Genomic DNA, 22,441 nt, shown 5'->3' on the forward strand with positions numbered 1-22,441 from the left:
TGCAATGAAAATAATAGCATGATTATTAGAAAAAGCAATAATATATTTAAAATTGCATGTGATTTGTTTTAAACTAGTTTGATAGCTAGTTGTGAACAGCAGAGAATAGATATGTGTTCCATTAATATCTGTGATTTTAGGCATGAAATATAAAGTTACTTACATTTTATCAACTGAGTATAAAGCTGTAGTTTACAGTTGTACTCTTATATTCCTATGAGGAAAATTGGTAATAACTGTCATTCTTTTCCAGTGATAATTACTGATACTTTTAGTTTTTTTTACTCTGTAGTAGTTGAAATACAATAATAATTGGAAAATAAACACCATACTGAATGATTAATGGAAGCCAGTTAATTTGTGAGAGTTTCATTACAGTAACTGTTATGTACCGCTGTGTCCATTTCTTATTGGGTTCTAAACAACATGGTTTGACTCCCTACATCTTCACATTGCCTCCATGCAGCCTTTCTTAAAGTATTTCAATTAATTTTAGGCTGCTTAGCTTCTCAACCTTCCCTTAAGAGACTTCTCAGAATTTGGACAAACAGATATCCAGATGATAAAATGGACCCCATGAACATCTGGGATGACATCATTACAAACCGGTAAGATGAGACACTTGTCAGTTAACTCTGATTTAACATGTTGGTTGAGCTTGCTGTATTTCTGATATTGCTTTTAGAAATATGTGGTTCAAATCCAGAACATGATGATTTCTAAGTATTACAGTTTGAACCTCTCTAGTCCAGTACCCTCAGATCCTGATCAGCACGGAACAAAAGAATTTGCCAGACCAAAGGAGGTCAGTATTGTTTAGCAGCATTCCTAACACTTCTGCTGCTTATGGTTCTCTTTTAGAAGACATTTAGGGGTAAATTACAGCTAAATAACAGTGCAGAAACACTGAGAGCCAGGACTGGTGGCTCTAAACAAACTTTATGGGGCCACGGGAATCTTGGCCACACCAGTGGTAAGGGGATGTCCAGCTAACTAAAATCCATGCCAGCCCACAGATGTTGCTGGACGAGAAAGGGATGGACTAGAGAGGTTCACCCTGTATTGTATCTTGCCTTTCAAATGGAACAAATCGTTTTCCTATTAACATATGGAGAGGAGCAAAGGACAGGTGGGGTGGGTGGATGAGTGTGTTTTCACATATATAGTGTAGTCAGTAGATTAGATCTATAGTTTAAGGTCTACAATTGCTTGTCATACATCATTAGCTAGATACACTATAAGGAAATATGGATAACGAATTGAGATTTTGTCAGCAGCCATTCTCGGCCCAATTCTGCAATCCTTTACCTATGTTTGGAACTGTGCGTGTGAATAGTGGCATATTTCTCAATGGGCCTACTCACTAAGGGCTCCTCAGATGTGAGTAAAAATCACAAAATTTGGCTCTTAGTTTCTAGATGTTTTTGAATAGCCAGAGGTTTTCAGAGGGGAGCCCACCTCAGTCAACACCATGTTCTTCAGGTTTTTATGTAACCACTACTGTAGCCAAAACTACTGCTGTGCAACAGGTACCAGAGATGGGTGACTCTGGAGAGGGAGACTCTTTAAACAAGGTCTTAAAGAGGCTCAGATGCTTTCCTTCGCCTTTTGATAACTCTCCACATCATATTTATCCATATCCTCTCCTTTCTCTCAGTGCAACTTCTGATCACTCCTCTTCCCTCAGTCTTCATCATTACCTGTCTCTGAGCCAGGATAGTGCCTTAAAATTTGCTGATTGTGGAGTTTCAGCAGGCTTGGCTGTTTTTGTTCAGCCAGGAGCCAAAACTTTCTGTGCAAAGGAGCTTGCTTAGATACATATCATGCTTCAGCCTTTGGGCCAGCCCCCAAACTTGCTCACTTTGGAAAGTTACCAGACTGCTGAGAGCTTGCTATGTGCTATAAAGATAACCACTTGTAACATGTCATAAATTAGACTGGGGTTGCTTGGGACAGGGATTGCATTTCTATGGCAGTTGCACAGCACCCATCACAGAGCCAGACTGCTATACCCCCGCCCATTTTGAATAACAGTTTACATGATAAACAATACCACTGAAGTTGATGGGCCTAGCCACTGTAAGTAAGGATCTCTATCAGGTCTTGATATTGACTGGAGTCTCAGGACATTACTGATGTACAAATCTTAAAGGGTATTTTTGCAAACCTAAACAAGATTTACAGTTTGGTCAAAATTTGACATGAGATAGAGGCTAGCACTAGAGCTGGTCAAGAGTTTTCCAGCAAAACAGTTTCTTTGGAATATATAGATTTATTGAACCTGAAGTGTTTCACGGAAGCATCTCTAGGTTGATGAACTTTGAATGAATCACATTCTGAAGGAATCCTCCTGCTTGGTTTCTTGACAGGCTGCTGGGGTGACTAGGCTTCTAGGGTCTCTGGGCAGCTCCACTATGCAGACTGTTCCCAGGTTAGCTGGCTGTCAGGACCCACTCGTGAAAGATTAGGAGCCAGCTGACCTAGGTGTCTGGAAGCTCTGCAGTCCCCAGAGCCTGTACATTTCCTATAGAGGGGTCGCATTGAACCCACAGCAGCAGTTACTGGCTAAAATTGGGATGGTTTTTGTCAGCTTCACCACTGCTCTTTTAAATATTGAACTTTCCTGTGAACTGGAAATCCCATGTGTCAATCAGCTCAAGCTGACACCTTATGAAATATAGTTAGCCTACACATTCCTTACAGCTATGCTGGTGCCAGGGCTAGAGGTTTGTTTTGTTCCAGTCTGATCTTATACTAGTAAAAATGAAAGTACTTAGACTCCACAGTCTCCAATAAAAATCCTAACCCCATAACCAGGATTAAAAGATGAAATGTGTAAGTGACAGTATTTCAAGACCTGTGGGTGCTCAGTAGGTGAGTCCACTCTGGTTGTGACTATTCGTTCTATTAGTTGAATATGCCTACTCCTTACTGAAGAGGATCACAAATACAAGTGTTAGTGACATTGGTCAGTATTGAGACTGCTTACCCATTTTTACCAATGGGAAAGATGGCAGCATTGAGTATGAATAGTAACAGAGAGGTAGCCATATTAATCTGTACTCCAACAAAACAAAACAGCAGAAATGTAGCACGTTAAAGACTAACAAAAGGATTTATGTGTTGATGAGCTTTCGTGGGACACACCTACTTCATCAGATCGATCTCATTTCCAAAGCAGGCTGACACATATAAGTATAAAGGACCAAAAAAAAAAATTCATTAAAAACTGACAAATCAAGTACATAGGACTGAAGTAAGTGGCATAAACCCCGCTGCCAACTTCGTCCACATATTTATTCTTGAGATACCGTCACTGGACCTCTAAGCATGTTAGTTACAAGATCAAAGGTGCATTCTTATGCATTTCCAGCAATATTATATATGCTATTATGTGCCAAGAATGCCCTGCCACTATGTACATTGGGCAGACTGGACAAAACCTTCACCAAAGAATAAATGGACACAGAGCAGTCCTCAAGAAGCTCAATATATGTAAGCTGGTCAGTGAATGCTTCAGAGAGCTGGCCATTCTGTTTAAAGATCTGAGAATGTGTCCTAGAGCACAGAGAGTTTAAAAACAGATTACAGCGAGAAATTTGTGAATTGGAATTCATATTCACATTTAACATACTAAGACGTGGTATGAACAGAGACATCAATTACCTCACACATTACAAGGACTGCTTCCCTTCCTTTGATACTCATAATTATCTCAGGCAGGACACTTAACATCCCCCAACCTTCTGTTGCTTACTTCAGTCCTATGTACTTGATTTGTCAGTTTTTATTGCAAAAAAAAAATTTTTGTTTGTGCTCTGTACTTATGTCAGTCTGTTTTGGAAATGAGATTGATCTGATGAAGTAGGTGTGTCCCACGAAAGCTCATCACCAAATAAATCCTTTTGTTAGTCTTTAAAGTGCTACATTTTCGCTGTTTTGTTTTGTTAGCAATGAGTATGGATTGAGGAGAGGGCAGATAAAAAAAGGTTCATTTCCCACTGTATGTTAACGTTTTATAATCCGTTTTACCATTTTGCAGGTGTTTCTTTCTTGGAAAAATTCAGGAGAAACTGCCCAACATCCAGGCTGATGATAGCATGGAGGTGGATGGAAGAGGAGATGGTGATCCAGTGGAAGCAGCTCTGCAGGAAGAAGACATTCATTCAATGATTAAAAGTTGCAAATTTAACATGAAGATGAAGATGATAGAGTGTGCCAGGAAACAGGTGACTCTGCACTGTTTTGTTTCAGGAAGAGGCATTCTTTCGAAAATGGGGTTTATTTTTGAAGGAATCCTGTCTACATGGCTGCTTTTTCTTTTGAAAAAGTCTCTTCCGAAAAAACGATTGTGTGAATTTATGCAAATGAAGAGCAAGATTTGTAAATCAGGGTTTCGTTTGCATTTTCAGTCTGCCTCATTTGCATTCCCCTTTTGAAAGGGGAATGTAGTACAGCTGCAGCCCAGGTGTCCTTTCTGCTACTTTCCAGAACAAATAAATAAAGCATATTTCTCACATACTTTTTTCTTGTGTGCCAGTGAATTTGCAAATCTACATTCTGTATAAAACAATACAAACCAAACTGAGATTGAGCCAGTTTGCCCCTCTCACAAACACTGTTATGTTTTTTGTTTTCTCTTATGAACATTAATTGATCATGTGACCTGTGATTGTCCAAAGTTAGCAACAAGGGGCTAGAATCACACAGACTGAGGCATTGTCATGCTCCATGTTGCCATGCCTAACTTTAAGGCATCTAAAAGTTCACTGAGATTCACAAAGCCTGAACTAGGTGCTCAGACATCCTGATGAATGGAATGAGATAGGTAGCTAAAATCAGGATTTACAAAAGCCAGCATGCGAGGGTGCTTGCTGCTTAAGGTAGCCAATGGGAAATGCTTAAGCAAGGGAGTTGAGGGTATCTTAAACTCCCCCACCCCGCCTCAGGGAGTAGAGCATTTAAGTTGGAGCTGCTAAGAGATGCCTCCCTCTTCTTGGGAATCTCAGCTGCAAACCTTCTCTTGGAGTTGGGCATCTATGTCTTTTTTGCAAGAGGCTGTATGGAGGGAGGAAGATGTGGGGCTCTCACATAACTTTTTTAGCACAGTGGTTAGAGTATTCACCTGGGACATTCCTGGTCCCTGGATCAAGCTATACACACTCTGTCTCACTCTCGCTCAGTGGGCAGAAGGGCTCAGAAGAGGGATCTGCCAACACATCTCCAGTAAGAGCCCTAGCCCCTCTGCTATGGGATGTTGTTACATAGATCTCCGTCTTTCCTTTTGAATCTTTTCCTTTCTGGAAAAATGAGTCATTAGAGTAGGAAGAGCGGGTCCTGGGTCTCCCGCTTCCTGGGTGAATCCTCTAACCACCAGGTTCTCTGTTGCTTTCCTGCCTGATGGCTCTTTATTTATTCACTTGTTCTATGGGAGAGACTGAGGGAGGTCCACATCAGAATAGTATCCTGACTTGGCGATTCTTTCACCTGGGGGTTTTGCACATCCTGGGAAAATATTAGAAAGACTGAGCTAACAGTCCCACCGACTGTTTTGTGTGAGCTACTTGTGGGGCTCAATCCAGCAGCTCAAGTCCTCTGTTCAAGATAGGTGAAGGAATACCTGTCTTTCCCTCGGCTGTGCATCACGTGGGCTCAGGTGTCCAGATGCGTAGAGTGGAGTGTAGCAGAGATTTATGTACACTGAGACAGATGTGTAGGCGCTCAGAGACCTACTGCAAAAAATTAGGCACCAACTGAATTAGAGAGCTATAGGATTCACCAGCAATGGAGCTGTGGGAATTCTTCTAATGCTAATGGAAGTTAGGCACCTAAATCCCCTTTTGAATCCAACCATAAGTGACTCTCCCTCAGAGTTGCTGACTTACCCAAAATTTCCACTGAGCCCAGTGCAAGTTGTGGGTATTCAGTATCTTTGAAAGTCAGACCATTTATTAATGGATCTAAATATAGATTTAGATGCCTAATTTTACACATCAAGTTGGAAAATGTTGACCTCTGTATGTTACTTAGGATTTGAGTTGAAAATGAATAGAGCTAGATTGTTTGTGTATTTTTATCAAATACTAGTGCACGCTGTTTTTCACATACAACCCAGCTGGCAGTGGCACCCCTCACACTTCGCTGGCATTCCAGGGACATTTCCTTTTATACTTTGTGAATCCTATAATGGCTTTCGTAAAATCCTTTGATCTCTTAATTGCTGCAAAGAATAGTTTTATTCCACCTTCTCCTAATGCATTATTGAACATTCCCATTTTGATCTATCAATGTAGAACAGCTTCTCAGTTGCAATGAAACTTCTGAAAGATCTGCACAGAGAGTCTAAAACCAGGGAAGACTGGCTCTTGAGATGGAATCACAGCTATTGCCGCTTTAGCCATAGTCGCAGTCAGAGCCAGAAGGGTCCTGAACAAATGCTCACAGTGCTGAAAACCATCTCTTTACTGGGTAATTGTCTTAGCCATTCAGACTCTGTGGACTCCCTTCCTGTTTGTAATGGGAGTCCATTTAACTGACAAATTATCAACTTTTGTTTCTGACTTCCAACAGATGAGAGCAAATCTGATTACCTGAGTAAGAACATCAAGGCTTTCCGCAACCAAAACCTCCTGCTGGGGACCACTTACCATATTTTGGCCACTGCCCTGAGCAAAGATCCAAGATGTCTTGAGAAAATTGAGGAAGAGAAAGCTAGAAAAGTTGTGATGCTTTCTGGAGAGAGGCCTGAAAATTTGGAGAAGGTAAGCGAGAGTGGAACAGAGATGCTTACTCATCGCAGTAGATGGCCAATTGTGTTATGCACTTCATTAACTCAATTACATTCAGTCCATTTCACTGCAGTAAAGCCATGCTAGCACTTTTCCAGTGAGCCGCAGCTGTAAGAGTAGTGGTGCAGTAGCTGTTAATCTGACCTGGGCCCCTTAGTCACAGGTTCCTGCCCCTGGACTGTCTTTTTATTTGGCCAAAGGGCCATTCCCCACACATTAACTGCAAGAGAGGAAGTTCCATACCCTGAACTCCCACCAGGCTGGTAAAGTAAAACTTGTGGCAGTAGGTTTTGAATCTGCTGTGTCCAGAGTTTTCATGATTATGCAAGTGTTTGTCCCTACTGATATCTTACATGGAGGAAAGAACCCTGTCTCAGAGCATGGGAACAATGGGGAGCCTGATAGTTGGATGGGTAGTGCTCTTTGATATCCATGCTAATGTCAGTCGGGTAGCTTTGCTCTCCCTTGAAGATGGTCACATTCTACTATTAATATAATAAATTTTCTATTGTTTAATCATTGTTTTCTATTCATTTTAATGACAAGCCATAGCTAGGAGGGGGCAAAATAAATACAAATTTATCCCATTGTCATTTGCCTTAATTAAGCAGGAGTATACCATCAGAGACCCTACCAGATTTTCCCATATACATACAGTAAACTCTTTCATATCCAGCATTACATCATCCGTAACACTCAAATAACTGGTATTTTAACCATAAGTAAATTTTAGTTATGTTTTCTCTAAGTACAGTCTAGTGAAAGTAAACACAAATAAATACAGCAAATACAGTATAAGTTTACAGTGTACAGTACTACTGTTATTGGTAAATAAAGTACTGTGCATACATTTTGTTTGTTTCTTGATATCTAAACTTGTTTTTCTTGAGGTTATACGTTCATTGCCAGGTATACTTCTCTATTATCCAGAATATTTGAATATCCGGCAACCTCCCAGTCCTGGGACTGCAGGATATGCAAGTTTACTGTATTGAGAGTAATTATATTTAATTAACTATATTTAGAATGAGCAAACGCAGATATTGTCTCTCTGGGAACAATCTGTAAATGAACAGTGTCCATACAAAAAGAGCAAAAATTAGCTGTAATACTTTGAAAGCAAAGGTAAAATATAGAAATGAAAAGCTCCTGAGAATAACACGTGGCATCTTAGAGCATAAATATATAATAAAATTAAGTTAAATTCATTCTGGTAGAGTAACTAGCACAATGACAATTTTCTTTTGTAACAAACAGTTGAAAAGTGAGCATGGACCATACTACCTTACTATCATGACCATACTGTCTCGTTCTGTGTCCCTAAACACTAAAAAAAGATGAGACTTTTATGAGAGATGTTCAGAAGGATACTGCAGGAAGTGGTGTCCAAGATTTTGTGTGTGTGTCAGAGGGAACAGAATCACTATTTAACCAGTGTCTCAGCATGGTGCTAGAGGGCACTGTACTATCTGCTAGATGAGGCATCAAACTGAGATAATATGGGAGCTTCTTTCAAGATCTACAGGTGTTGATACTTGTATCCTGACCAAATTCCCACACTAGGGTGTTTGATTCCCTTCATTTCCCTTTCCATCCACTAGGGGTTAATCAAACATTTTTGAAAAGTTAGATCGAGTCTTTTCAGATTTGTCTGATGTTTCTGTCCTGCAAATAGCTACCTGCTCTGAGATTCCAGGTTAGCCAAGTTCCTGCGCCAAGCTTCTGTTCCTTGATGCAGTCTGCTCTTCCATCTAAATAATATGAATCATTTTGCTACAAGTGCAGCTTTAGAGAACCAGCCTTTCTATAAGTTCTAGCATTTCCAACATAATGGGATATATCACAAAATGTGGCCTAAGAGGTGATTTTCAAGGAGATACCCATTATATTAATCCCGCTCTCTGCTTTAAGCCAAAAGGATTGTATCCTGGAACTTTCCCAACAAAATTCGTAGCATGTTTTATATTCAATACAGTGTTTTCTGCTTAATGTTCCTAAATTCTTCAGTGCTATTGCTGAATACTGCTAAGCAGCTAACATTGCTGACAAGGATGGCGTATCATTAGTAGATGATGGAATACGTGTGCAAAGTTTAGATAAGTTAGCTTGTAAGATGCTTTGCAAATGATTTCTTCCCTTTAAATACATTGTACATTAGAAAAATCTGAGATGACCACATTATGCCTCAGTTCCCATTCAGGAAGAAAACATAAAAGGTATATAAATAAAGGTTAAAACTAGAAAGCTGGGCAAAGAACTTTTTAACAGAACAACAAAAATCCCCCACTTAGTGTCATGAATGTTAATTCAGACTAAAAAAAGTAACTTTTTTACTGTGTTTGTGTCTTTTTCACATTAACTATTTGCAAGTAATCTATTGAATGAGTTTACTGGCTTGAAAATAGCAAATTGTAGAGAATGTTCACAGAAGGTGACTTTTAAACAATAAATATGGCTTCTTTTAGAATCCCCGTCTACATTTTTTGCCTATCTAGGCAAGGAACAGAACTAATAGCATGTGATCTGTGTATGCAGTGCAGCTCAAATTTCAGATATTGAATACTTGAAAGCAAGTGACCTGTAGTTCCAGAACTGTTCACATAAACTATTTGGTGAGCAGAAAAGGAGGCTAAATTTACTGAATAAACTATTTACTGTGAACTGTTCGCTGCACTCTACTTCTTGTAGTTTCCACTTGCGGATGAATTTCAGGTAATAGCAGGTCTGAACCAGAGGGCTTTCCAGTACTTCAGCACTGCAGTGAGGAAGGCTGAAGAAGAGGTGCAGTCTCACTCAATGGACCACGTAGATCTAACTGGAGTCATACATGCTTACATGACTTTGATTGATTTCTGTGACAAGCATCTCCGTAAAGAGGAAGAAGGTTCATCTGGTGAGTCAGATATTAAAATATTTGTCAGGACTTCCCATCCTGTTGTTATGCAGGATAATTTCAGATGAGAGAGTGCCAATGTGAAGACAGCAGTCAAAATAGAGGGAGTAGAGGAGGTAGAATTGGTAGAAAAATAAAACAGCTGGTATTTTGCAACCAAGTAAGTAACTTCTGTTATAAAGAATTTATCTAAAATACATCATTTCATACTACTGCTGAAATCCCAGCAGGTTATATGGCTTGAATTTAAAGGTAAACAGATTGTCCTCTTATTGGTGAATCCGATCCAGCAGATACTCCTCTTAGTCCTTCCCAGACCATGACAATGCTATGTATAAAATGGGAAACATACTAATGATAATGCAATCTCCTGGTAAAAGCTAATCCTTACAGTCCAGGAATACTCATATTTAGTGGTATGTGCACTTCAAACAAGTCTTTAAATGGAAAACAAAGTAAAAAAAAAAAAAAAAACACAAATAAATAAATAATTGCCCTACAGCCCACCAAGAAAGCATATGATACAAGTAAAAGGAAAGTGGAATGCTTTAGATAATCAAAGGGCTGAAAAAATATCGTGTTTGTGTTTTGTTTCTTGCAGGCATCAGTGCTTTGGATCTGCAGACATTCCCAGCTATTGTAGTAGAGAAAATGATAAAAGCTTTAAAATTGAATTCCAGAGAAGCCAGGCTGAAATTTCCCAGGCTACTGCAAATAATAGAAAGGTATCCTGCAGAGACACTGGGCCTAATGACACGAGAGGTTAGTTACTTCCATTCTTGGGACAGCTAAGTTGATTCTGTTCAATAAATATTTGGTTCACAATTTCTTTATTTAAAATTGAATTTTGGGTTATTGTGTAAATCTTTGTTAGTTTAATAGGGTGTTGGGAACTTGTTGCATTGTGTATTTTGCTGAGTCAATTGCTGAGTTGATTAATGAAGAAAAAAAACTAGTGTGTTGCACACTGTACTTCCGTCAGCCAAGTACTTTGCAACTCCAGGGGCTCATTTCATCCCTTCATGTTCCTTCTCAAGCTTCTCCAACCCCTCTTCCAAGGACAACTTGTAATCCATTTTCCCAGTGCCAGGGGTACAGTATGGCACCCTGCTGTTGTCCTCCATGCCAGACCTCTGTGTGTCATCCCTCTCTACTATGACTGCTTCTGTATTAGACTTGGTCTACACTGAAAAGTTCAATCACACATCCCTGAGGCTCATAGTTTTGCTGACCTACGTCCCTGTGGAGATTCAGCTGTGTTTTGATGCTTTAACTGACAGAAGCACACTTTTTTCAGGGAGGTGGTATTCCTACACCACTGGGAAAAAACCCTTTCCATCAGTGTGGGCCAGTGAGGGCAACCAAGGTTAGGGTGCATGGGTGGTTGTCTTTCGTCTCATTGGGCTGAAAGAGTGTCATAACCAAGACAGTCTCCCAGGATAAGGTAGTTTGTCTAACGGCGCTTGCATGCCTAGAATTGATAGTGTGCTTATTGAGCTGTAGCAGTGCTCTGATTGGATGCAGAGGGAGCACATGGCTCACGGCCAGTGTTGTATGCAGTGAGCATGCATACCATTTCATGTGTCCTTGCTTTACGTGTGTGTCACTTTTTAGTAATACCACCAGGATTAAAACTATGTGGACAGCCCTGTGCATGGGCAATGGTAAACAAAACGTCTCGCGGGCCATGCACAGAACCCTGGTGGCTGCAGGTTGCCCACTACTGGTATAGGCTATATCTGCACTATAGCTCTGTGCTAGCATAACTTCTGCATTGTTAGCACAGCTTTACCACACCCATGTTGCAGCTCCTAAAACTGGCACACTTTGGTCCAGTGCTGGGCGAAGGATGCTCCTTGACCAGAGGGCCGTGGCAGGAAGGCAAATCCAGCCAGCTTCTTGACAGCCCCACAGCCTGAGGAGCCCGCTGCGCCATCAAGCTGCATCTGCAGCACTAGGGAGTTTTGTTTGGTTTTATTCACATTCAGGATTATTAAAGATCTATAGAAGGTAAAAATACTGTCTGTGTTTTGCAGATTTCATCAGTTCCCTGCTGGCAATTCATTGGTTGGATTAGCCAATTGATGGCAGTGCTTGACAAAGAGGAAGCGGTAGCTGTGCAACATACTGTAGAAGAGATTGCAAATAGCTATCCACAGGCAATCGTCTATCCTTTCATGATCAGCAGTGAAAACTATTCCTTCAAAGACACAGCAATTGGCCACAAGAACAAGGAGTTCGTAGCAAGGTGGTATTTGGAATGTTGCTTAGAAATCTGTAAGATTGTAATAAGTGGTAACAAAAAGCATAAGAAACTACTAGATAAACTCCGCTATGTCCTGTGCTTGATGCAGATGCTTGGAAAAAGAGATAATGAGGCCAACTTTTCTAATGTGAGTGCCTAAAATTAGGGACCTACATCCATATTTAGGTTCTTAAATAAGCAGGTAGATGATTTTCAGAGGGGCTGATCACCCACAAGCCTTGCTCACACTTCCCTTCCCACAACCCTGTAAAATAAACTACACAGCACAAAAGAAAAGTATTTGCCTTTTCTTGCTCTTTTAAATATGTTTCATGTACAAAATCATAATGTGTGAGGTGCCTTCCATGTCTGTTCTGGTAGGGTTGAGGGAAATCCACAACTTCATCTCCAGTTATATCACTGTATGTGCTAATGTTTGCCAAGATCTTTTAGCAAAGAGAGGAAAGTAAGGCCCTGACATTTGTCTTTCAGATGTTGAAAAAGCAAGCAAAGACCTTGTTAATTAACAAGTAGTTTAACAATTTTTTAAAAAAAAAACTCTCCCTGTACATCAAAAGAGCAGTGATATAAGTGCCAAGGTCTTGCCTTTTTTGGAAGGCTGCCCCTACTGTGTAAAATAAGCTGTTCCTTTATTATTCTGAAGTTCTGAGCCATCATGGTCTCCCTGACATTGCTTTTCTTGGTGGCAAGAGGTTTTAGTTAACTACAATATTGTCATGCCTAACTTTTTCATATAGGTTAACATACAGCTCTTGTAAAATTAATTTAATTGTATCAAAACAAAAAGCAGTCAAGTAGCACTTTAAAGACTGGCAGAATAGTTTATTAGGTGAGCTTTCGTGGGACAGACCCACTTCTTCAGACCATAGCCAGACCAGAACAGACTCAATATTTAAGGCACAGAGAACCAAAAACAGTAAGCAAGGAGGACAAATCAGAAAAAGATAATCAAGGTGAGCAAATCAGAGAGTGGAGGGGTGGGGGAGAAGGTCAAGAATTAGATTGAGCCAAGTATGCAGACGAGCCCCTATACTGACTCAGAAAGTTCCTATCACAATTTAAACCATGTGTTAATGTACCGAATTTGAATATAAAAGCCAGCTTGGCTGCTTCCCTTTCCACCCTTGCCACCAACGCTCCCAGCTATATCCGAGATACCACCGACTTCCTGAGGAAATTACAAAACATTGGAAAAGTTCCTGATAACGCCATCCTTGCCACAATGGATGTAGAGGCTCTGTACACTAATATTCCACATGAAGACAGATTACAAGCAATCAGGAATACCATCCCTGATGCCACCACAGCCAATCTGGTGTCTGACCTGTGTAACTTGGTTCTCACACACAATCATTTCCGTTTTGGGGACAATTTATACCTCCAGATTAGTGGAACTGCTATGGGTACCCGCATGGCCCCACAATACGCTAATATATTTATGGCTGACCTGGAACAACGATTCCTCAGCTCTCGTCCCCTGTTACCACTTCTCTACTTAAGATACATTGATGACATCTTTATGATTTGGACCCATGGTACAGAGGCTCTAGAAGAATTCCACAGAGACTTTAACGATCTACACCCCACCATCAACTTATGCCTCGATTACAACATGCAAGAGATACATTTCCTGGACACTACAGTACTAATCAAGGATGGCCTGATCAGTACCACACTGGACCGAAAACCTACTGATCGCTATACTTATCTACACCCTTCTAGTTTCCATCCTGCACACGTGACTAGATCCATTGTTTACAGTCAAGCTCTTAGGTACAATCGCATTTGCTCTGATCCAACTGACAGAGACCAAAAACTACAAGAACTTTACCAAATATTCATAAACCTGAATTACCCACCAGGAGAAGTAAAAAAAACAAATCGACAGGGCCAGACGAATACGCAGAGAGCAGCTACTCCAAGAGCGGCCCAAAAAAGCCAAGAACAGAACACCACTGGTCATCACCAACTCAGACCACTGCAACGAATTATTAAAGATCTACAACCTATCCTTAATAGGTATGCCACATTCCAGAAGGCCCTAGGTGACATGCCTGTTCTCTCCTACAGACAACCTCCCAACCTCATGAGGGTCCTCACTAACAGCCACAGTCTATACCCCAGGAACACCGGTCCTGGAACCTTTCTCTGCAACAAAGCCCGCTGCCAGCTTTCTCCACATATCTTCTCTGGAAATACCATCACTGGACCTAACCAGGTTACTCACAGAATCACGGGCACTTTCTCATGCTCCTCTACTAACATCATATATGCCATCATGTGCCAACAATGCCCAGATGCTTTGTATATTGGACAGACTTCTAACTCCCTTAGACAAAGGGTCAATGGGCACAAAACAGACATCAAAACACTCCAGATCCACAAACCAGTTAGTGAACATTTTAATGGAATGGGGCATTCTGTCAATGACCTAAAGGTATGTGTGTTACTGAAGAAAAATTATCACACCGTGCTGGAAAGGGAAGCAGCCGAGCTGGCTTTTATATTCAAATTCGGCACATTAACACATGGTTTAAATTGTGATAGGAACTTTCTGAGTCAGTATAGGGGCTCGTCTGCATACTTGGCTCAATCTAATTCTTGACCTTCTCCCCCACCCCTCCACTCTTTCATTTGCTCACCTTGATTATCTTTTTCTGATTTGTCCTCCTTGCTTACTGTTTTTGGTTCTCTGTGCCTTAAATATTGAGTCTGTTCTGGTCTGGCTATGGTCTGAAGAAGTGGGTCTGTCCCACGAAAGCTCACCTAATAAACTATTTTGCTAGTCTTTAAAGTGTTACTTGACTGCTTTTTGTTTTGATAGTGTATAGACTAGCACGGCTTCCTCTCTGTTACTATTTAATTGTATGTGTCCCTTTTTCTTTGCTCATGATTTTTGCATTATAGTTAGTTTGAGACAAGGCAACAGAAGTCCACACTCATGCTACTCAGCACAAGTAATACACACAGATTTAGTGGCAAGTGATGTGCTAGATGTATACAGTCCTACTAATCCCGCTTTCTGTATCCACCCAAGAGCTCTCAGTTCAAAAAGTTGCTATTTTCCCAGCAGACTCTTAGCAAGGACCAAAAAAAGACAGGTTACTCACCGTAGTAACGGTGGTTCTTCGAGATGTGTCCCCGTGGGTGCTCCACAATAGGTATCGGGCTCGCCCAGCGCCGCAGATCAGATCTTCCAAGCAGTTTCTGCCGGACCGCGCATGCGCCGGTGCGCGCCGCTCCCTTGCGCGCTCCTGGCCACGTGCGCGATCCGGTCCCCGCCAGTTCCTTGACCAACTGCCTCAGATGCTCCTGCAAAACACTAAACAGAGATCCGAAGCGGGGAGGATGGGCGGGTAGTGGAGCACCCACGGGGACACATCTCGAAGAACCACCATTACTACGGTGAGTAACCTGTCTTTCTTCTTCGAGTGTCCCCGTGGGTGCTCCACAATAGGTGACTACCCAGCAGTAACCCAAGATAGGAGGTGGGTAATCGGATTATGTGCAGCTTGTCCCCGAGAGGACCGCTGTCGAGAGACGAGTATCCTCTTGGAATACCCTGTGAAGGGCGTAATGTTTGGCGAAGGTGTCATAGGATGACCAGGTCACCGCTCTGCAAATGTCTTTTAGCGCAACGCCCTTGAAGAAGGCTGTTGATGCCGCCACCGCCCTAGTGGAATGAGCCCTGGGAGTGGCCAGTAAAGGAGTCTTTTTGAGTTCGTAGCACATTTTTATGCAGGATACGATGTGCTTCGAGATTCTCTGCGAAGAGGGACCTTCTCCTTTAGATTTGGGAGCGAGAGAGACTAGGAGCCTATCCGTTTTCCGGAAGGACTTGGTCCTGTCTATATAGAAGGCTAGCGCCCTCCTCACGTCCAGGAGGTGTAGGCACGCCTCTTTGTTAGAGTTATGAGGCTTTGGATAAAATGAGGGTAAAACAATAGGTTCGTTAATGTGAAACTCAGAAGAAACTTTGGGAACAAAGGCTGGATGCAGCCGTATGGTTACCGCCTCCTTGGAAAAAACAGTGCAGGGTGGCGTTGGCATAAGTGCCGCAAGCTCGCTCACCCTGCGAGCTGACATGGTTGCGAGAAGAAAGGTCGTCTTTATCGTAAGGAGGCGGAGGGAAACCGTGGCCAAGGGCTTGAACGGTGGTCCCGTTAGCACATTAAGCACCAGGTCCAAGTTCCACGAAGGTGGAAGCGGTTTCCGAGGGGGTATAGGTTTACCAACCCTTTGAGGAACCTGGTAACCGTGGGATGGGCGAACACCGTGTGCCCTTCCTCTTCGTGTCTGAACGCCAAAATGGTGGCAAGGTGGACCTTTAACGAGGATAGTGAGAGTCCTCCTCTCTTGAGGTCCAGTAAATACTCTAATATCACAGGTATAGGCACCGAAAGGGGGGCTAGCCATTTGGTAGAACACGATGCCGTGAAGCGAGTCCATTTCTGCTTGTAGGTCTTCCTGGTGGAAGTCCTCCTGCTACTTTCTAGGACTTGCTGCACTTCATCCGTACATGTGCTCTCTAGGGAGCTGAGCCATGGATTAACCACGCTTGTAGTCGCAGGCCTTGGGGGTGCGGATGCACTATGGACCCCTGGGCTTGCGTGAGCAGATCCGGCGCCACAGGAAGGGGCATCGGTGGACGGTCCAACATGCGCAGGAGTAGGGGGAACCATTGCTGTCGATCCCACGTTGGGACTATCAGGATCCTTCGGGCTCCTTCCCTCCTGGCTTTCTGCAAGACTTTGTGGATCAGCACTGTGGGAGGAAAAGCGTAAAGCAGGGGGGCCCCTCCACGAGATCGCGAACGCGTCCCCCAGGGACCTCAGTCCTGCCCTGGAGCAGAATCGTGGGCACTTCTTGTTGTGTTGAGTGGCAAACAGGTCTATCTGGGGAAAACCCCATGCGTGGAAAATCGGTCGTAGCAGATCGGGACGGATCTGCCACTCGTGCGTGAGTGCAAAACGCCTGCTCAGCTGGTCTGCTTTCACATTGTGAACGCCTGGTAAGTACGAGGCTTTCAAGATTATATTGTTGGCGATGCACCAGTTCCATAACCGGACTGCTTCCGCACATAAGGCACGGGACCGAGCTCCTCCTTGCCGATTTATATAAAACATGGTGGAGGTATTGTCTGTACTGATCCTGACAACTTTGCCTTGTATATGGTCTCGAAAGTGTCTGCAGGCGTTGAACACTGCTCTGAGCTCCACTATATTTATGTGCAGTGACTGCTCCGTGGAGGACCACAGCCCTTGAGTCACCTCTTCGCCCATGTGTGCTCCCCACCCTATGAGAAAGACATCTGTAGTAAGAAAAACCGATATTTGTGGTTGGTGGAAGGGTACCCCTGTTAGCAAGTTCTTGGGGTTTACCCACCATTGCAGGGATTTGCGCACCTCTGCTGTGGGCGACACCACCCTGTGAACGGTGTGTGCTGCCAGTTTGTATACGCTCGCCAGCCAGTGCTGCATGCTGCGCATGTGTAACCTGGTGTTCTGTACTACGAACGTCGCCGCTGCCATGTGGCCCAGCAGCTGTAAGCACGTCAGGACCGGCACCGTAGGGCTGAAGGTGATGACCTGCACGAGGGAGCCGATGGCCCGAAAGCGAGTCTTTGGTAGATACACTCTCGCTGTAATAGAATTTATGCATGCCCCTATGAACTCTCTGTCCTGTGTGGGGTCTATCTTTGATTTTGCCAGATTGATAACCAGGCCGAGCGAAGAGAACATGCCTGCTGTGACGCGTATCATGCGTAGTACCTCCTCCTTCGAGGCCCCTTTGAGTAGGCAGTCATCCAGGTACGGGAATATAAATACCCCCTGTCTGTGCAGGTAGGCTGATACCACTGCCAAGGTCTTGGTGAAGACTCTGGGGGCCGAGGAAAGGCCAAACAGTAGGACCTTGTATTGAAAATGTTCTTTGCCTACCATGAACCGGAGGAATCGCCGGTGAGCCAGATGGATAGTTATGTGAAAATACGCGTCTTGTAAATCGAGGGCTGCGAACCAATCTCCATGGTCCAGTGCCGTAAGGATGGAGGCGATTGTGATCATCCGAAAGCGTTGCTTGCGCAGGTACCGGTTGAGGCCTCGAAGATCTAAGATGGGCCTCCAGCCTCCTGTCTTTTTCTCCGTGAGGAAGTACCTCGAGTAGAACCCTTTTCCTTGCAGTTGCTCCCGCACTCTTTCCACTGCCCCTATGAGCATGAGATGGTCTACCTCCTGCTTGAGCCTTGCTACGTGGGGGGCCTGGGTGGAGGTCGTGGCGGTGGGAGCGACTGGAAGGGAATGGCGTACCCCGTGGCTATGATCTCCAGCACCCATTTGTCTGTGGTGATCCTTTGCCACTGGTTGTAGAATGGTCGGAGGCGATGGTGGAATAGCCGCTTCGGATGACCTTGTGCGATGGTAGTGATGGCGCAGCCCTGGATCTGTGTGTCAAACTTGTGGCCTTTGGCCCTGCCCCGAGGACGCACGGCTCTGTTGGGAACGTCGCCTGGGAGTTCTCTACTGCTGGTGCTGTTGATGTCGCCCTTGCTCGTAACCCCTGTGGTACTGGGGACGCTGTTGCTGGTACTGGTACCGTCTTTGTTGAGGGTAGTACTTTTTCTTTCTGTATGGAGGGGTGTAAATCCCCAGGGTCCTAAGTGTGGCTCTTGAATCTTTACTGGAATGAAGGACCGAGTCAGTTGATTCAGCAAACAGCTTCTGCGAGTCGAAGGGAAGATCGACGATCTTTGCCTGCAGATCCCTCGGTATACCCGAAGTCCGGAGCCAGGACTCCCTTCGCATCACCACTGCCGTAGCTGTGGAACGTGCTGCTGTGTCCGCAACATCCAGGGCGATCTGAACTCCCGTCCTCGAGGCCGCGTAGCCTTCTTGCACGATGGCCTTGAGCACCGGTTTCTTGTCCTCTGGAAGCGAGTCCATGAGGGAGGTTAACCTAGTGTAGTTGTCGAAATTATGGTTCGCTAAATGCGCTGTGTAATTTGCCATTCGCAACAGTAGAGTGGAGGAGGAGTAGACCTTTCTGCCGAACAGCTCTAGCTTCTTGGCATCTTTGTCTGTTCCCCCTGTCTTGAATTGAGATGTCTTTGATCTTTGTTGCGACGACTCCACCACCAAGGAATTTGGTTGTGGGTGGCTGAACAGGAACTCCATGCCCTTCGCCGGCACGAAGTAATTCTTGTCCGCTCTCTTGTGGACAGGCGGAATAGTCGCAGGGGTCCGCCATATCATAGTGGCGGACTCCAAGATTGCTTCATCAAGTGGTATTGCTATTTTGGAGGAGGCCGGAGGTCTCAGATTTTTGAGGAGCTTATGGTGTTTCTCTTGCACCTCTGCTGTCTGGATGCCTTGCGTGAAGGCCACCCTCTTAAACAGCTCTTGAAACTGTTTGAGATCGTCCGGAGGATGGACGTACCCCGGGGCCGTAGCCTCGTCCGGGGAGGAGAGCGAGGAACCACTTGGGTACGCCTCTCTGGACCCTTCCAGTTCCTGTTGGTGATGGTACATCCTCTCGCTGGAAGCTTGCAAGGGAAAATCTCGGGGTTCCATAACCAGTTCCCCCTGAGATACTTGAGTCTCTGTCCCCGTTCGCGATTGCCCTCGGGGATACGGGACTGTCTGTGGGGATCTTGCCCTGGTAGATTGCCGATGGTGTCTATGCCCCACGTGATAGGGGTGACCATGGCAGTATAGACACTGTTCTTGGGAAGGTGACCTAGACCACTCCCTTGGTGCGTACCCTCTGCGTCTGGGGGAGCGAGATCGTCGAGAGATCTGGGACACTGGAGAGAGCGATTTGTGATAGTATTCCAGCGGCTCAAACCCCAGGAAGGGTGAAGGTGGTCCCAGCCAGGGCGAGGCTGGTTGTAAAAATGGAGATGGGGGCTCTGGGTAGGCTAGGGGGGACCCCTGCCTTCTGGTTGGAGTCTGCAGCATGAGCGGAGGGCTGAGAGAAAGCAACTCTGCAGCGCTGTCTGGAGAGGGGCTGCGGTGCCTCGTTTTGTGTGCAGCCTTCCCCCTCCCTTGAGGAGGTAACTCCGCCCCCTGACGTGCAGGGGATCTCGGCCCCGTCCGCGCCGTGCTCGGCACGCTCATGGGCGGTGTCCTCCGGTGCCTGCAGGCTGCGTGCCTGCGCGCTCTGCACCGCCGGTTCCCCAGGGGTCGGTGCCGCTGCTTGCAGTGCCGCCAGTACCGGCGCTTGTTTAGCCTCCGCCCTGCCTGCGGTGCGGGGCGGCTGTTTGATTATCGGAGGCTGAGCCGCCTCCACGTGGCTCTCCGTGCCGCCGCTGATCAGCTGTTGCTGCGGCTGGGGGCTGCGCGCTCCTCCCGTCCCACTCGCTGTTGCTGCCGGCAGGGATCGGGCTGGGGAGGCTTTCCTCCGTTTTTGCGCTGATGGGGTGAGGGAGGCGGCTTTCCTTTTATGAGCCCCAGAGGGTCCCTCCTGTTGCGGCCGCTCCGGCACATCTGGCTGGAGGGCCTTGTCGAAGAGCAGCATTTTAAGCCGCATCTCCCTGTCCTTCCTTGCTCTGGCTGTTAATTTTGCACAGAAGGAGCGTTTCTGTGTGACATGGGACTCCCCCAGGCACCTTATGCAGAGACTGTGCCCATCAGACGCTGGCATTGCCTCTCGGCAGGACTCACATTTCTTAAATCCTGAAGAGGACATTGTTGGTGAGTCTTTCAGTTGTTAATGGGTACTTAGCACCTTCTCTGTGCTGTTTTTCCCCCTCTCCGATGGCCTGCCACTTCAGGAGGGCTAATGGCCCTAGGCTCCTGGCCTCCGGTGTTCCGCTTGTTACTAGGACTGGACTGAATGCCGTCCCGCTTGTTGTTTCTTTTTTTTTTTTTTTTTTTTTTTTTGAAAATAACAACTGGCTAACTTAACAGTAGCCTAAGAACTTGAAAACTTTAAAGAAGAAACAGTTAAAACCATTGAATACGCTAACTTGGCCGTAGCCTAGTCGGATTCCGTCTGCAGCCGACGGCGGTTTAGAAGAACTGGCGGGGACCGGATCGCGCACGTGGCCACAAGCGCGCAAGGGAGCGGCGCGCACCGGCGCATGCACGGTCCGGCAGAAACTGCTTGGAAGATCCGATCCGCGGCGCCGGGCGAGCCCGACACCTATTGTGGAGCACCCACGGGGACACTCGAAGAAGAATAACAAGTTTCAAAGAAACAGGCTTAAATGCATAAGAAGATACATAGTGTTTCCACTGTTTCTCCTCTGCCTGAGAGAGAATTCCCATCCTCAACTCCCTCTTGTCCCTGAGCCCTGTAGAATTTGTCTTGTTCAGATTTTGCACATAGAATGTATTTGTTTGAAGACTGGACAAGAATGTTAATGGTAGCTTTTATTGCCCAATTCTGATGGTATGTTCTCTCACAGGATAAAGAATAAACTAGACAGAGGAGGAGTGGTTCAAGATTTTGTTCATGCCCTCGAACAGCTTTCTAATCCTGAGATGCTCTTTAAGGTACAGTAGGATGGCTATTGAGAGAGAGAGAATGCAGAGAGGAGCCAGACAGATTGATGCTGGCATACTTCTTGCAGCGATTGTCAGAGATCGATGGCCACAGATGATGTCCAAGTGCTTTCCGCAGTTTTCACTCTGAACATTTTCTTCCTGTTCTGATCGCCTGTTTGCCCCTTCCTGGCTGTTTGTAAGACTTCCCACTCTCTCCATTTAGCTCTTCAGCTAGCTAATCACTCCTAACATTAAGTAACAAAACAAAAACAGAAGTAGAACTAACGTTTGCAATCATTGCATTGTTTCTTTTCTCTGTGCCACATCCACCTTAGTACTGCTTATGTTTGTTTTGCATAATTAGAGTTTAAACTCTTTAGGTTCGGATTGTCTTATTCTGTGTCTCTACAGTGCCTGGCGCAATGGGGCTCTCTACTCAGTTGGCCTATCTGTCACTATTGTAAAAAATATAAAATATACAAAACAGCATGTTCTGTCATAGTCTTATAGCTCTGAGCTTGCTCTAAAGTGATTGCAGCAGCTTTTCTTAAATTCTGTTTCCCATCATTAATAAACTTAATACCATCTCAGAGGGTTACAAAAGAGAGGGTGTGCAAATAATTTTCTTCATGACTCAGTTTCTTCTCTTTCTTCACAGGATTGGGTTGAGGATGTTAAAAATGAGCTGGGAAAAACTCAGAGAAATAAAAAGAACCTTAAGGAAATGTATGAAGGAATGTACAGAAACTTAGGTGATTTACAAGCCCCAGGTCTTGGGTTATTCAGAAGAAGATTTATTCAGGTATGTATGGAATCCTTGTCAATGATATTGAATACTGATGGTATGTAATGTAATGGGAAGGGTATACTGGGAAGTTAAAAAGGACCGTATCAGGCGAGAGGTTCTGGCCCAGTCCTGCAGTCCTCATTCATTTGAATGATTGAGTTACGGTTGCAGGACTGGGCCTTCAATACTTGTTAATCAGTAACTAATTTTGTTATGGTTCAG

At 44.6% G+C, this 22,441-nt stretch overlaps 1 protein-coding gene across 1 annotated transcript in view; it reads left to right on the forward strand.

Moving 5' to 3' along the window:
- Positions 1 to 22,441, forward strand: part of PRKDC (protein kinase, DNA-activated, catalytic subunit) — a 164,116-nt gene that overhangs the window by 123,017 nt on the left and 18,658 nt on the right. The window contains exons 68-76 of the mRNA XM_074987196.1: positions 497 to 608; positions 4,043 to 4,229; positions 6,294 to 6,468; positions 6,571 to 6,761; positions 9,501 to 9,681; positions 10,283 to 10,443; positions 11,718 to 11,929; positions 21,354 to 21,441; positions 22,091 to 22,234. Coding sequence (XP_074843297.1) covers positions 497 to 608; positions 4,043 to 4,229; positions 6,294 to 6,468; positions 6,571 to 6,761; positions 9,501 to 9,681; positions 10,283 to 10,443; positions 11,718 to 11,929; positions 21,354 to 21,441; positions 22,091 to 22,234 — 1,451 coding nt within the window. The remainder of the gene's footprint in view (positions 1 to 496; positions 609 to 4,042; positions 4,230 to 6,293; positions 6,469 to 6,570; positions 6,762 to 9,500; positions 9,682 to 10,282; positions 10,444 to 11,717; positions 11,930 to 21,353; positions 21,442 to 22,090; positions 22,235 to 22,441) is intronic.

This window comes from Carettochelys insculpta, chromosome 2, assembly GCF_033958435.1.
Source record: "Carettochelys insculpta isolate YL-2023 chromosome 2, ASM3395843v1, whole genome shotgun sequence".
Taxonomy (NCBI): domain Eukaryota; kingdom Metazoa; phylum Chordata; order Testudines; family Carettochelyidae; genus Carettochelys; species Carettochelys insculpta.